The sequence below is a fragment of the Phanerochaete carnosa genome, assembly GCF_000300595.1.
Source record: "Phanerochaete carnosa HHB-10118-sp unplaced genomic scaffold PHACAscaffold_13, whole genome shotgun sequence".
Classification (NCBI taxonomy): Eukaryota; Fungi; Basidiomycota; class Agaricomycetes; order Polyporales; family Phanerochaetaceae; genus Phanerochaete; species Phanerochaete carnosa.
In genome coordinates, this window is record NW_006767640.1 from 662,527 (window position 1) to 676,405 (window position 13,879).

The 13,879-nt window shown below is 53.9% G+C and overlaps 6 protein-coding genes across 6 annotated transcripts in view; 2 read left to right on the forward strand and 4 right to left on the reverse strand.

Annotated features, from left to right (window-relative positions):
• Positions 1–1,156: 1,156 nt before the first annotated feature.
• Positions 1,157–3,816, reverse strand: PHACADRAFT_214195 (uncharacterized protein; the record flags this gene model as incomplete). The annotated part of the gene is made up of 7 exons (XM_007401668.1): positions 3,099–3,816; positions 2,900–3,046; positions 2,170–2,846; positions 1,575–2,119; positions 1,444–1,520; positions 1,299–1,384; positions 1,157–1,243 (listed from the first exon to the last, which is right to left on the reverse strand). The coding sequence occupies exons 1-7, from the start codon at positions 3,406–3,408 to the stop codon at positions 1,157–1,159; spliced, it is 1,929 nt and encodes a 642-aa protein (XP_007401730.1). The 5' UTR covers positions 3,409–3,816.
• A 23-nt stretch (positions 3,817–3,839) lies between these two features.
• PHACADRAFT_265234 (uncharacterized protein) lies at positions 3,840–4,673 on the reverse strand. Its single transcript, XM_007401669.1, has one exon. It carries the CDS (start codon positions 4,473–4,475, stop codon positions 4,005–4,007), a length of 471 nt encoding a protein of 156 aa, XP_007401731.1. The 5' UTR covers positions 4,476–4,673; the 3' UTR covers positions 3,840–4,004.
• Positions 4,674–4,704: 31 nt separating this feature from the next.
• Positions 4,705–5,604, forward strand: PHACADRAFT_214196 (uncharacterized protein). The gene is made up of 2 exons (XM_007401670.1): positions 4,705–5,181; positions 5,235–5,604. The coding sequence occupies exons 1-2, from the start codon at positions 4,942–4,944 to the stop codon at positions 5,418–5,420; spliced, it is 426 nt and encodes a 141-aa protein (XP_007401732.1). The 5' UTR covers positions 4,705–4,941; the 3' UTR covers positions 5,421–5,604.
• Positions 5,605–5,821: 217 nt separating this feature from the next.
• PHACADRAFT_188727 (uncharacterized protein) lies at positions 5,822–9,150 on the reverse strand. Its single transcript, XM_007401671.1, has 8 exons — positions 9,078–9,150; positions 8,914–9,019; positions 8,698–8,862; positions 8,110–8,644; positions 7,988–8,056; positions 7,725–7,937; positions 6,673–7,666; positions 5,822–6,617 (listed from the first exon to the last, which is right to left on the reverse strand). The coding sequence occupies exons 4-8, from the start codon at positions 8,260–8,262 to the stop codon at positions 6,202–6,204; spliced, it is 1,845 nt and encodes a 614-aa protein (XP_007401733.1). The 5' UTR covers positions 8,263–8,644; positions 8,698–8,862; positions 8,914–9,019; positions 9,078–9,150; the 3' UTR covers positions 5,822–6,201.
• A 1,043-nt stretch (positions 9,151–10,193) lies between these two features.
• PHACADRAFT_265238 (uncharacterized protein) lies at positions 10,194–12,584 on the reverse strand. The gene is made up of 13 exons (XM_007401672.1): positions 12,337–12,584; positions 12,169–12,277; positions 12,088–12,114; positions 11,837–12,025; positions 11,627–11,775; positions 11,457–11,572; positions 11,289–11,403; positions 11,264–11,265; positions 11,011–11,169; positions 10,929–10,959; positions 10,798–10,879; positions 10,477–10,749; positions 10,194–10,419 (listed from the first exon to the last, which is right to left on the reverse strand). Exons 1-13 carry the CDS (start codon positions 12,356–12,358, stop codon positions 10,341–10,343), a joined length of 1,353 nt encoding a protein of 450 aa, XP_007401734.1. The 5' UTR covers positions 12,359–12,584; the 3' UTR covers positions 10,194–10,340.
• A 795-nt stretch (positions 12,585–13,379) lies between these two features.
• Positions 13,380–13,879, forward strand: part of PHACADRAFT_265240 (uncharacterized protein) — a 4,223-nt gene continuing 3,723 nt past the window's right edge. Inside the window, exon 1 of the mRNA XM_007401673.1 lies at positions 13,380–13,419. The gene's annotated coding sequence lies outside the window, so the exon portion shown is untranslated. The remainder of the gene's footprint in view (positions 13,420–13,879) is intronic.

Below are 13,879 nucleotides of genomic sequence, written 5' to 3' on the forward strand. Positions count from 1 at the left end.
TTTCCGCCTGTCTAGGATTGGAGTGCGATCTGACATAGCTGTAGCAAGGCACATGAGCCTCTATATTGTAGCATCCATAATGTGTATACGTATACGTACATTGTATGAGAATGTTCTGCTGCATCACAATTTCATTAACATATATTTGTGTGCTCATTATTCTTTTGTTGTTATGAACCCGGGGCAAACTTGCCCTCCTTGTACATGGCACAATTGCATATAAACATTTATAATCCTAATCAGGGCGCCCGTGAAGAACCGATGAAGTAACTAAAGGCATATGACGTCATGATGGGCCGACCCGTCCAAGGCTCGCTCCGTCGTGTTGCACTTTTTATCAATTGCTCGTGGACGACCCCTGCGGCCTGGAATTCTGAGGTCCAGTCAAGCCCGCATCGATTGCCTCGGCGGATGAGGATAGGTAGAAAGTAAATATACGTAGTCCAGGTGAGCGCGAGATCAATATAGTGGTGCCACTCCAGATCTCGCTGTTAAGCCTATTGGCAGGGCGGCGTCGATACATCCCCAGGCCTCAGTACTCAGTGCAATGCGCACGCAGCCCTCCGGTTGTTTGTAAGCACTCGAAGACAGGACAATTTGAACGGCCAGCCGCACAACCTAAGCCGAGCCCTGCCCTCTTTGGTGCTCAGCTTTCAGCGACCCATCCAGTTTCTTCTAGGGTTAGCCATCCCGTTAGCCCTGACCGACCACCGCGCAACACAAATCGTCCTTCCTGCCAACCGCCGTGATACCTACCCCCGCATAAATCCACCGCAAGAGGAAGAAACAGCGATACTCGTGTTCCACATTTGTGTCCGCTTGATTTAGTCTTGTGAAGTTAGCCAGTCGCCGTCGAAGTTCATGGAGAAGCTTCGCCGCTAGAGTTACACTGGACGCGCCCATCAGGAGACCTGAATGTGAGTATTTCGTACTAGCAGGGCCATCAATGGTCGTCTCGAGTTCACGCGGTGCAAGCACTACTCCTCTTACTCGAATTAGCGAACTTGGCACGGCAGCACCATGATGCACATAGACCTTCATTAGAGGCCTGGAGTGTTAGGGAGAATTTCTGGCATACCTCCTGCCAACAATTGGTAGCTGTATTTCAAAGAGATCATAGCGCAGTAGCATGTATTCTCTCTAATGCACGCGTATATTATGCGAACATCTTCTGTCCCGTGACCACAGGGCTGACGATCCCGGCATCCTGCAAGGCAGCGAAGAGGCTGAACAGCATGAGATCCTATGCACGGCGTATGAGCATGCGTCAAAAGCAGGTCGAAGTGGGGGCAGCTTACGCAGTTCTTCTGAGCAACAAAGCTGATGGTGACAGGTAAAGTCTCGATCGTGAGACTGATGGTGGAGTTGTACGGAAGCTCTCCAACTGCGGTGCGTCGTAAATGCCGCAGAACGAGAAGATGGCGAACGAACACGCGTACGTACCTGGAACGACCATATCAGGAGTCTCCGCGTATATCGCGATCGTGTCAGTGCTGAAGCCAAAAGGTGGGGTCGGCGGGCTGGCATAACGTGTGAGAATGCGCGACATAGGCCAAAAGAACGAAGCCACATACTCGAGATACGCGTTGCGATAGTTCGTCTTTCCCGAGCTCTGCGGGTACAGGAAGATCGCGTTCGAACACGTCTCGTCGTTTGTCCCGTTCAGGACCGTGTTCTGGAACCAGTTCATCAAGACTGTCTTGTTCGTGATTGCCTCCGCCTTGCGCTCCGTGGCGTTGAGCGTGCGTCCGTAGGTCCAGCGCGCGAGCGGTACGGGGTCGATGAACGGGCTCTGGCCGGCGTGGGACGCCTTGTAGTCCGCGATGAACGGGTCCGCGACGAGCGAGATCTGGTCGAGAGCGATCAAGTCGGCGTACGTCGTGTTCAGCACCGTGCGCAGCGGCGGTGGGGGGTTCGATACATTCGCTATCAGCGGGCTCGTCGCGTTCCACATCGTCGTCAGGTTGAACTCCGTCCGCGACGTATTCAAGAAGCCTTCGAGCTTCTGGATGAAGGTGTTGAACATTGCGTCAGCAGTGCCGGCCTTGGGCGGGTCCGTCAGGAAGCTGCTGCCCCAGGCATCGACTGGGAATAGAATGGTTGACGGGTACTTGTTGAACTGATCCTCATAGTCAGCGTGGTCCGGGATACACACGGGTGAGACCGTACCTGTGTAAAGTTCTGGTACCACCAGTTGCCGGCGACCTGCCAGGACTTGGCATCTCTAGCAAATATTCCTCCAGAGTCCAATTCCGGCGCCAGTGGCATGACATCGGTCAGAGGGACAGCTCCGTGGGAGGGCCGATTTCCGAAGACACCGTTGACACCCGCGGGACCACGCATCGACCCGCCAGTATCGCTCCCCACAGCATAGTCCAGCCACGAATACGCAGCAATACTCGTGCCAGAGCCAGTAGACGAGGAGCTGCCGTCCTGATAACCGTCGCCCCTAGGGTTGTAAGGCGCATGGTAGTCGACCCAGTCGTCCGTGGCCGTCTCGCCGTTCGCGAACTGGGACGTCTTCGCCTTCGCCACTATAATGGCACCACCGTCGATGAGGCGCTGTATCGCAGGGCAGGTCGTGTTCTTCGGCGGGTACTGGTGGAAGTATGCGCGGCTGCCACAGCCGGTGCGCAGGCCCTGAAGGTCGTAGATGTCCTTCACGGCGATGCGCGCACCAGCGAGGGGCTTCTCTGCAGTTGGAGTGAAATATAGGCGTGAAGGCACTGCAACGCTGACGGTGGCCGCTCCGTCTATGTTGGCGTCGAGCTCGGTGAAGCCGCCTTCGCCGTCGGGCACTGTGCCATAGAGGAACGCCTGGTTCTCGTCACTGTACAAGCGCCAGGCTGCGAGGGTTTAGATAAAATGAGACCTTCTAGGGTTTACAAAAATCACGTACCTTCAAAAACGTTACCGGTGACAGTATTCACGATGTAGGGGCCGGGGGGAATGGATGCGCTCAACGGTGTGTCCGACGAAGACAAAATGATTTCAGTCCCATTGCCCGGACTGAGGCTAGGGGCAGCCGCGGAGGATATGTACAGTCCTAAAATCATCATGATAACAGCGAGACGACATTGAATCATGTTGTCACTGACCGGTCAGAAAATTCGGGGACCATACGTCGTCTGAGGCAGCATTCTTTGCTACCACGGAAGCGAGGTCGCCAGGCCCAAAGCTACCTCCGCTAGCATCCACAAAAGTGAAGGGCACAAACGTCTCACCGGACTTCAGAGACGCAGCCTCGCTGGAGTTACTGAGGGAGAGCGTGGCGACCGGAGTAGGGGCAACATGGTATGCAACACTGCCCAACAACGCAGTCATGCCCGCCGATGAGATCTGCAACGCGTCAGCGAGGCGAGTGCCGCTGAATACGAGAGCGACCAGGACGGTGCTGAGAAGCTGCATGGCTGCTCGCGACCTTCACTTGACCCTCGACGGCGCACTTTATATCTGCAGCTACGGGATAGGGTAGGCAGATGACCACGGAGGCGCATGGTTCTAGAAAGGCTGGCCAAGCAAAAAGCGCTTCTTATGTCACCAAAATTGCAGACCTGTCATCGCGTTCGGTAGAGATGAAGCTGTCGACGCAATTTGGACATTTGAAGGAGTTTCATAGTCGTTTGCTACGTGATAGCTGGCGTCGCCGCTGATATCAGCTTTGGGCTCAGCACAGCACTTGCGAGCCCCGAGGTTGATAAGACCCTGCTCAAGTACCCCCCACAGAGAGCGGGTGAGCAAGCATGAGTTTGGCTTCGGGAAGTCCAAAGTAGATAGCGGCGGAGTATGGAGGTCCGGTGCTGCCCCAAATCGATCAATTTTAGCTCGCAGAAGCATTAATTTAGAAACGTACGTAGATAGGCGAAGTTGGTTGCTATGCGAGTAATCAGGCAGCTCGCATTAATTGGCGCCACATCCCGATACGACTTGTGGCGGATATGACTTTGCTGGGACACTAAAAGAGCCTCTGAGACGTGTTCGACGTTGAGGACGGTTAGCTACCTCTATGACATATACTTTCCGTAACATGCGGTGTGTAGTAAGTGAGTCGGCTGACCCGATTCAAGTTGAATAAGGGCAGGGACTGTTAGGGTTGCTGGGCCGCGCATGCCGCATACATACCAGAGCCGGACATTTGACGCTCTAGGGGCATAAGCTTCCCCAGGGACAGCAAGGCTCGCAGGGACCTTCGAGAAAGAAAGATGGCGCGCATTCCCTAGCTTTGAATAAACAGCATTCCAGAAAGCGAGTTGCGGCTGCCCTGGTCTATAAGCTATTCCCTTCGAGGGCCGGTTCGTTCGGAGCGCCTGCCACCTGTGGATGGCCGCGCGTAGATTTAGCACGATAGTTGACCTATCCCGAACATCCGGTATAGCCCTCCGTCTTCTGAGAATTATGCGAAGCCTGCCTGCATGAGCACTATCCAGAAGACACCATATAGGCAAACCGGCGGACAGCGCTGACATAAGCAACATGCCAGCCGCCTTGAGTGCCGAAGCGCCCCTTTCTCCCAAGCCGGTGACCCAGGTTGTGCTGAACTGCAGCTCGCGATCGTGAGGATGGGACAGTACAAGTGCTTGTGAGTGGTCTCGATTTCTGGAGAAATGTCGGCGGCTATTACTACGTAAGCAAAGCGCGAGACGCCGACCGACGCACACATGCGTAACCTCGCATATAGGGACAAAAATTACGAGCTACTCCGAGAAATTCTGGGCCTCAGGTTGTCTCTGTCTGAAGAACAATTCTGCAAGTTCCAACACTTTTCAATTCGTCAGAGGTACGGCCCGCAATCGAGCAGCGACATACTGCTCGTGTCGAAACGCTGGGACTCCGCCGTTGCTTTACGACTCTGCGCATGTCTGGAGCACAGAATGCACCAAGAAGGTTGCTGGCCTCGTACTATCGAATCCGGTCGTCGGCGAGGCCATTCGTCGGCTACGGATGGAGGGCGGTTGCGGGAACGATTTATACACGATTGTGGAGCATGCGCCGAACATACACACACTGCACCTTATCTCATACTTCAAGACGGCAGAATGGATTGCAGGCTTGCGGAACGCACTTCCGGTCACGCGTTCGGAAAAGCCGCACCATCATCCCGCAGGAAACCACCCCAACAAGGCGGTCACCGAGGCGAAGGCTCTTCTCAACTCCTGCATAGCAGATTCCCGGACGTCATTGGTAAGTATCGTACTTCTCTCGCATCCCTCGCTGACATCTAACATTCTGCGAAGAAATTTGTGGCACTTAACGAGTACTACGACGCGAAGCCGGAGATAGTCACGGCTTTGTCAAAAGCACCTGCGCTGGAAGAACTGATCATTGACACTAAATGGGAGCCTCGCCGGTGGCAGGGGCGCCCTGACAAGGAGAAGTCAAGCAGACGCTGCGGAACACAGGGCTCCCGGAGCGCATTATAGCGACTGTCAACATTGCGTAGACCAAGGTGGACAGAAAGCGGTGAGTTACCACCTGATAGGGCTGTGCGAAGTAAAGCTTGTTAGCGGCAAGCGCTAGTCGTAGCCAACATGAGCGTGTATGGTTCGGGATGATATAACCAAAGGTTGATATCTTCAGATCTCATGTGCGCTGCACGATACAAAGTACGGCACTCCAGCGTCATGCTACGAAGTTTACAGAAGAACGCACTTAGTAGAGGTAGTCACAGAGTTGTAAGACGAGGCGTAAGGTCACCAATACTAGGATATTCGCAGCTTGAGGCTCTGACGAAAGAAAGACGGTCGAGTGTATGCCCTCTGACCACGACCGCAAAGCACATCTAAACGGTGTCGGATAGCTCGTCCAACTAGCGACTCATGGGCGCAGAGAAAGATGAGCGCGCACCAAGAACACCAAAGCTCCACTCTCCTGTCACGTTAATCTCTATATTATTCTCGTTCACCGCCAGCTGCGCGTCGAACGCCCGCGCCCGCCGGCGCTAATAGCCCAGTGCCGCCGTGGCCGTCGGCTCTGGCGCGCCCGAGAACTCGCCCAGCATTCAAATATCGTCCGGGATCATATAGGATTTCCCTTGTCAAAGGAATCCGCGACGGATGGTGATAAAGGAAGAGGCACGTAGTTGAGGACACAGATAGTAGAGCCGCTGAGATTGTGATGTCCGTTGCGTGAGGCCCCAAGGGAAAAAGAATGATACATGTCACAACATAACTTATAATATTGTCTCTGCTCTTGAGGGTCATACTATCGCCCGAAGTCGTTTATGTAAAACGGCGTGATGATATGGGACATATTGTCTTTTCCAAAGCGGCTCGGCTTGCTCCAACGCCTCAGGCGGTGTGTAGGGGGCGGTGTGACACTACGAGACAGACAGTCCCCCGCGGGAAGGTTCCGTCTCTTGTCACGCTCGAAGCCGTCCGTATAGAACGGCGTGATGATGTGAGACAGACTGTCGTTCACAAGGCCGTTATGTCTGCTCCCACGACGAAGGAGACCACGAACACGGTCCGTGAAGCGCCACTTCTCCTCGGAATCTTCGTCGCTTGCTTCCACAGAGCTCGAAGGGACATGCCTCGGGTACGGAAGGGTTATGACGTCTGGTTCTGGTCCCTCCATCGGAGCCAAAGGGGACGAGATAGCAGGTGAGCTGAACCCAATCGCTGTCTCGGTCACATTAGATTAATACAGCGCCAGCAAACCAAAAAGGAAACTCACAGACTCCACGTAGAGGTTGTGGGCCAAGAGACCGATTGTCTGCCTGAGAGGCCATGCCTCTGTCACCGAGAGACGACAGACCGCGGACTTCACGAAAAGAAGACGTGGCATGTGCAGAACTGTCGCATTGTCCGAGGTGCGTTTTGGTGCTTGGTATGGTTAAATGTACACGAGGCAATGTTCCGCTGCTGCTGGACCCTGGCGCCGGTGGCCTCATAGTCTCTAAGGCTGAAAGCGGAAGGGGTGACAACGGTGGGAAGTTTGCTGAGTACGCCGGCAGAGGGGGAGGCAACACAGGCCCTGCCGCAGGTCCACGCGTCCGACCTACCGGCTGGCTGTTGGCCAGAGCCTTTTCCCGCTGTTTATTCCGTTCCTGTCGTGCCAGACGCGCTTGCTCTCCTGCAATCTCGCACACGGACGCACATGCTTGGTGATTTCTTTGGGGAGCCTTTGGAGAGCCGGAAGCGAGCTCAGCCAGAGAGGCGGCTGGTACAGATAGCGGGATGACCTCTGAGTACTGCATGGAAGGATTTGCGCATATCAGTGTCGGCGAGGGGCATACAGAGCCGAATGATGCGGATGCATTGCTCAAAGGGGATAGCATCAGACTATGATCATGGAGATGGGGGTCGAGGATTGTCGGAGCCAATGGGGGAGGTGGATGTCGTGACGTCTTGCCGAACCCAGCGGTATCAGTGGTATGCGCCAGTTCGTGGGACAATCGAAAGCCAGTGGATCTATCGATATCCCTCATTGTAGGACGTGGAGGTATGTCAGCATGATCTGCGGAGTCGATAGCTTCGAGCCGGTCGCGTGCTGTAACAGCGCCAGTACGCTGGGGTGGGTCGAAGCACCAGCATGCCTGTATAATGTCCCAAAATGTGTCGGAGATGTCTCTGTCAGATAGCGAACGCTCCTGAGATTTGCCATCGAGGATAGCCAACATCGCCTGGTAGTTGTTCATGTCAGGAAAGGGTATTTTCCCGGTGTAAATCTGGAGGTTGGATCGATCAGAGGAGTGGCAGCTGAACTGAACTGCTTTTTGTGCTTACCTGCCATGATACTTGCCCGAAGGAATACATATCGCTAGCGGGCGTGTGCTGGGTGCGTGGGAGACGAAAGCGAGTCGGATCGAGTATCTCTGGAGCCATGCAGCGCATAGCGCCGGGTTGGGCTGAGCTGCAGCTCGTCGAAGAGTCTGAGAAGTTGGCAAGTCCAAAATCGGCTAGACGAACATCTCTGGCTGCATCCACGGGAATATTCCCCTGAAGGTGTACTCAGCTAGAATTGGTTAACAGGCTGAGGTCTAACGTACGACATGCAGGTCTCCATGAACGACATTCTTCCCGTGTAAATATGCCAGTCCCGATGCCACTTGGAAGATCTATCGAGACTATGAATGACGTTCGGCTGCAAATTCCGAAAAAAGGGGCTGACCAATCGAATAGCGTCTTGTGCAGACCACCCAACTTTTGCTATATATTGTAGGACGTTACCATAACTCATCCAGGGTAATACCACGCAGATAAGACTCCCAGCGAACGACTCGCGATCAGCCCCTAGTATCTGGCAGACATGTCTGTGGTTCATGCCACGGGCAAGCGCGACCTCTCTATAGAATGCCTGTAAGAGCCATGGTTATCGATGTACCATAGCAGCCATTCAGATTTTGGAGCACCTTTGTATTTCTCGCGTCGTCTTCACGGCGCCCAAAGACGCGGAGGGACTTCAGGGCTACGGCCTTCCCCTCATACTCGCCCTTATAAATTTCTCCATAAGACCCGCTGTTCACAAGCTGACGGTCTTCCAAGTGCACGTCCGCAAGCCACAACCTATGAGGGAGCTGCAGGGACAACTCACACAGCCTCACGAATGTACGCTGCAGCGAACGTTCTATTTCCACGCCATGTCTTGATAAGCTTGCTTGGAATGGAAATTCGTCTGGGGCGCCCGGCGACGTAGGATGCAAAATCTGTCGGCGTGCTGTTCAGATGGCTCTGTAGAAGAAAGATGGAAGTGGCGCACCAGATCAAGAAGATTTAACAGGTCAGCTGCAGGGGTGCCACGGAGATGTACAATATCGTTCTGATTGGTACCCGATACGGACACTAAGAGCCTCAGGATATGTTCCTCGTCGCGGGTCAGCGCGGCCATTACTTCCGTATCTGCGCCACCGAGTAGAGGAGTAAGCTAATGGAGTTCATCAATGTGATAATCTATTGAATAGCTGGAGCGACTTACGCGTAGCAGCGGATTGCGATGCTGTGCTGCATGGACAAGGCAATCGACGATAGGATACCCAGACAGGCTAATCCCCCCAGTGATGAGCACCTCCAGAGTCTGGTAGCTGTGAATATTATGCATAGGTATTGAGAATTCATGAATATAAAAAATGCGCGACACACCTGTCGCTAGCGACATTTTCTTGCAGTCTGCCGAGGGCATACGCTCTCCCCGCCATAACACCAGAGGTATGCTTCAGTACCATACTCATGAGCAACCTGAAAAGCGGAGGACGAATTGGATATACCTCGTACACGCTGTACGCTGGAGTGCATGGCGAAGGTATAATGGAACGTTCAACCACCTGGGCAATTCACAAACATGAGAGCAACACACGAAGTTTAAGATGATAGATACCTCAGCACGAGAAGGTAGTAACTTGAACGTGTGATTTACACGGAAATGCAGCCGTGCGAGATTCTTCTGAAAGAAAACGGCACCGCACTTGGCGCATTCCCAGGACACGCCGATACTTGAAGATCCTTTGCCCTGTGTACTAGGAATCTGTATGGTATGGTCTCAACAATACGACTAGCTTTATGAATGGCTTGCTCACGTATACGAACGATTCGTTATCCATGGCGAAGGCAATTTGGGGCTACACAGTAATCCCAAGCAATTCTCAGGTTGTTAATTGAGGTAGCTTGTTCTCGAGCTTAAAAATGAACGACAGCGATGGCGGCCGCATGGTCGTTGATACTACCAGAAGCTGGCTACCGGCAGCCCGCTTGGCCCTGGAGCATGGTAGTCGCGCTGATCAGTCCGTGCTGTGCATTAATTTTTCTGACGCGTGTCCGCCGTGCTGGTTTTGTCGCCCACCACTGGCGCTCAAACTTTTCCCCACGGCCTATCAATATATCAGCTCTAGGGTCGACACAACAATCGTGGATGGTGAAATTAAGTCGGAGATATAGCGAACGGACCGTAGTAATAATACGTGGTGTAACCTGAAGGGCATTAACTTGCATATACGTAGCAGACCCCTCAGCCCGACATAGTAGCTTGCTGTCTACGGGCCATTTTCCTCCGAGCAGCGGGACGCAACGTGCACCACGGCGCAGGATCCATGCGAACACCTCACGACGCCCATAGATCTTTCACAAGCCGAGTACCAATGGAACACATGTCGTTTGCAAGACGGATCCCTCGTACGACGTCGCACGGACCCCACGAGGACAAGTGTGTATGGGCTGCGGAGAGTTGCCATCAAGCATGGACGGGCAATAACACCCTCGTGGCGGACACGAGCTAATAAATTAAATAGTGGTGTACAAGGCGCGCTTTGATCAGCACGTCACAATGTTTACAGGAGAACACTATCGAGGGAAAAAACCAGGGGATCGCATGGCGAAGCCTAAAATCAGCAAGGGTGAAATATTCGCGGCTCATCCCAACGAAACCGAAATCAGCGCGGGTATATTCTCTGACCGCGGCCGCAGAGCACATCTAAACGGTGCCGGATAGCTGCATGTTTCGCTCAATCAACGGGACATGAATGCAGAGAAAGACAGGAGACCGCACCATACGACGCCGAAGGTATACTCCCCCGTCACATCAATCTCATTTCCGCTTTCGTCGAATGCCCGCTGTACGTCGAACGCCCACAGCAGCGAGGCGACAACAATCCAGAGGGTGTCCAATGCCATGGCGGTGCCTGCACATGCGCGACGCCCGTAGCTGAATGCCGCGGTCGGCTCTGGCGCGTCCGGATTAAGCTCGCCCGATGGCGTTAGGAAGCGTTCGGGCGAAAATCTCTCGGGATCCGGGTATTGTTTGGGGTCATATAGGATGGCCCTGGTCAAGTGAGGGTGCGATAGAGGGGAGAGCACGGAAGGGGCATACCAAGAATTGAGGACGACAGTGGAGCCGCCAGGGATGTGGTACCCGTTGTGAGTGTCTTCTTGGGTTACCCTGTGCATAACAGCTGCAGCTGTGTCAGAAGATAGGCGCATGTGCACAGGGAGCTAGCTGACCCAAAGGTAAAGGCGTCCGCCATCGCAACGCCTGATCAACATTGAGCATGCCAACAAGCGGTGAGTAGAAGAACTTGCACACCTCTTTGCAGATGGCAGTGATATAAGGCAGAGACGCCTGGTCTCCGAAGTCGGGAAAGCGTTCTCGGCTAACGGCTCGATCGAGCTCGGCGTGAGCCTTGGCTTTGATGTCGGGGAAGAGGAGCATCGCAAGTATGACTGTGAGCGTCGTGGACCACATCTAGCAACATCAACAAGATTATGCCAAATTCGCTGTCAAAAGTACTCACTGTCTCGGACGCGGCTTCCCATGTGCGTACACTTCAGTGCAACACCACTTAGTTAGAATGATTATCTCACCCTCGTACGCCGTTCCAGTTGCGCTGAGAATGGCGTATGCCTCTTGTGGCGACGGATTCTCGCCATAGTCTTCGAGGAGCGATCGCAGCACCGAAGGCGGGGCTTTACCTTCTGCCTATATACAATCTAGCAAGTTATGTAGTGTGACAGGTTTTTGCAGAAACATACCATTGCCTCTTTAGCATCCTCGATAGGCTGCTGCGACATCACTTCTGCCGCTTCTCTCCACTCTCGCGCCTCGCGCTGGAATTTTGCGCCCGGGAACCACTCCGGAATGTATTTCACTGCAGGTCTACCTCAGCATCCGAATTGCGTTAACGCTGTAGCACAATGCTCACGTAGCGGTATGGAGTCTACAAGATACGTTCCGACGTTACCCGTAGCCGTGATTGCGTACAACGCCTTCTGCGCATTCTTGATATACTTATCGTCCGCAGACTTGACGTCGATCCCATACGTTACGTTCATGATCAGCTTTCCAAAGGCCCTTTCAGGGTTGTCAGCTGACGTAGCTCTTCTCGCGGGTGTACTGTGCATGTGATACTCACAGGCGCGTGTGCTCGAACAGCTGAACATCGTTCTGCAGGATATCAGCCAGCAATTCGCGGGCGCAGCGCGTCTCCTCGTCGCGGTACCGCACAGCAGCGCCCGCGCGGTAATGCCGAGTGAATAGCTTGCGCGCGAGCTTCCACGTGTCGTCGTATGGCATGAATGATATGTCCCAGGCCCAGCCACAGCTATTAGCGTAGAGCTCGTCACCACGACCGCTCTCAAAGGGAGAAAGGAGTGGAGGGCGCACAGGTCGTTAAGCATTGGCATCCGTGGTCTGTCCAGAGCCGTATGAGGGCATAGTGAAAGATGCAACCATCCCCGAGCTCACTTATCTGCGTAAAGCGACGATTTGCGCTCGAAAAGGTCTATGGCGGTACGATCGGAATTGATCACCACAAAGGGTTTCCCCCAAGATTCGTAGTACAGCAGGTCAGAATCTATATAGGCACCGCACGGTCAGTGGTTCAGTACGGACGTACAAGACAAAGTGACGCACTATATTCTCTGGACCACCGCATGAACGTAAGCCACTCTCGCTCTTTCGGAAAGCTAAACGCATTGCCAACAACGGGCCAACGCTTCGGTCCTGGTGGAAGCGGCAGCGACCGTAGCCTGCTCCGGGTGAGGAAGGCTGCTATCGAGCAAAAGATAATTAAGACCACCCAAACGGGTCTGTCCAGATGTAAAACGGCTTCCATGGTTTTCTCAGAGTCGCAGCAGGGATAGATGTAGGTGGAAGTTGGCAAAGAGGAGGGGGGCACGACGATAAGTGCGAAGGACTCCCATAATTCAGGACGTGATTCCCAGAGGCTCGGAGACACGGCAGTAAGATAAGAAAAGGATACCAGATACTCGCGTAAAGCCAAAAGCCCGTGATTGGCACTTCTAGATCCCCACGGCCACGGGAAGTTGGGTTGCATGGCGAGCCGCTACATCGAATGCTCCACGAACGCGAGCATACTCGGCAGAGAAGCGTCCCATACACCGTCGAAGCGACATGCCTTCGCCCATCCGGTAGCCGCAGGCTCACAGCACAGCGAACAGGCGAGGATATTCCTGGATTATAGGCTATGCTGTCTTGAGCATGCTGGCGATTTGTTTGCAGTCCGGTAGTCGTGATCAAGGTTGAACGACGAGCAGAATTAAGCATCCGGGTCGACGGAGGGAGTCGAACAGCACCGGATACATATTCACCAAGTAGAGAGATGTAAGATACGGCCGGCTCCTATGGCGGTCCGCGCCGCATGCTGGCGAAAGACAGTTGGAACTGAACGACACGATGCGAGTTTGGAAGGGCGCATCAGAGGCGACTGATGGCGGGTACGTCACTCGCGCGCTCCTCGGCGAGGTCGATCTCAGCTCTCACTCGTGTCTCTATGCCTGACTATGTATTGCCAGATGAACCTTTCCAGTGGACTCCATTCAGGTGCCTTATCGCTACGCTTTGCACCTTCTTTCGCGACGCTGTGAGCCCACCGAGCGACGACCGCCACCAGGCCGGGTAACAAACCCAGGAGATGCAAGGACGGCAGCACCGCCTTGCAAGCCAACACCTCTCAGATCAAGCAGCATCCTTGTACACAGGGCCCCCGCGGACAGCATCCTGGGCACTATCTGCGGGATTTTGATAATCGTGTGACCCAGATTCCGATTGCAGCAGAATCTGAGCGCTCCTGTCCAAAATCCGTTCGATTTTTGTCTGATTACACTTTTGGCTCTGCTGTAATCACTATCAGCCGGATTTGGTATATCTCGCAATCCGATTCTTAGTTGAAAGCTTTTCCGCATGGTACGAAGCGGGATACACCCGTGTGAGGCCAGAGGAGCACAGAGGTACATTGAAGGCCTATGGGCAAGTTCCCTCTAGTAACCTGTTCCTCGCTTCTCTAGTTGCCCCTGCCACCTCGCATCTACCGCCTTCCGAGCTGTCTCCTAGTACAAGTGAGGGCCTATACTGCACCAGGGCGGCCCGTACTGTGATGCAATATGTGTCGGCCGCCCTGCCGAGCATGCCGGAGCAGCAGCATCCGTCGTACCTG

Bases quoted from the DNA above. Each gene is read 5' to 3' on its own strand.
- PHACADRAFT_188727 (XM_007401671.1), bottom strand. From the start codon at position 8,262: ATGAACCACAGACATGTCTGCCAGATACTAGGGGCTGATCGCGAGTCG. The intron at 7,667-7,724 runs GTAAGCACAAAA...TCCAACCTCCAG, and splicing joins TCGGGCAAGTATCATGGCAG to ATTTACACCGGGAAAATACC. The intron at 6,618-6,672 runs GTGAGTTTCCTT...TGACCGAGACAG, and splicing joins ACAACCTCTACGTGGAGTCT to CGATTGGGTTCAGCTCACCT.
- PHACADRAFT_265238 (XM_007401672.1), bottom strand. From the start codon at position 12,358: ATGCGGTGGTCCAGAGAATATA. The intron at 12,026-12,087 runs GTGCGCCCTCCA...CTACGCTAATAG, and splicing joins ATGCCAATGCTTAACGACCT to CTGTGGCTGGGCCTGGGACA. The intron at 10,880-10,928 runs GTCAGCTAGCTC...ACACAGCTGCAG, and splicing joins GCGGACGCCTTTACCTTTGG to CTGTTATGCACAGGGTAACC.
- PHACADRAFT_265234 (XM_007401669.1), bottom strand. From the start codon at position 4,475: ATGTTGCTTATGTCAGCGCTGTCCGCCGGTTTGCCTATATGGTGTCTT.
- PHACADRAFT_214196 (XM_007401670.1), top strand. From the start codon at position 4,942: ATGGAGGGCGGTTGCGGGAACGATTTATACACGATTGTGGAGCATGCG. The intron at 5,182-5,234 runs GTAAGTATCGTA...CATTCTGCGAAG, and splicing joins CAGATTCCCGGACGTCATTG to AAATTTGTGGCACTTAACGA.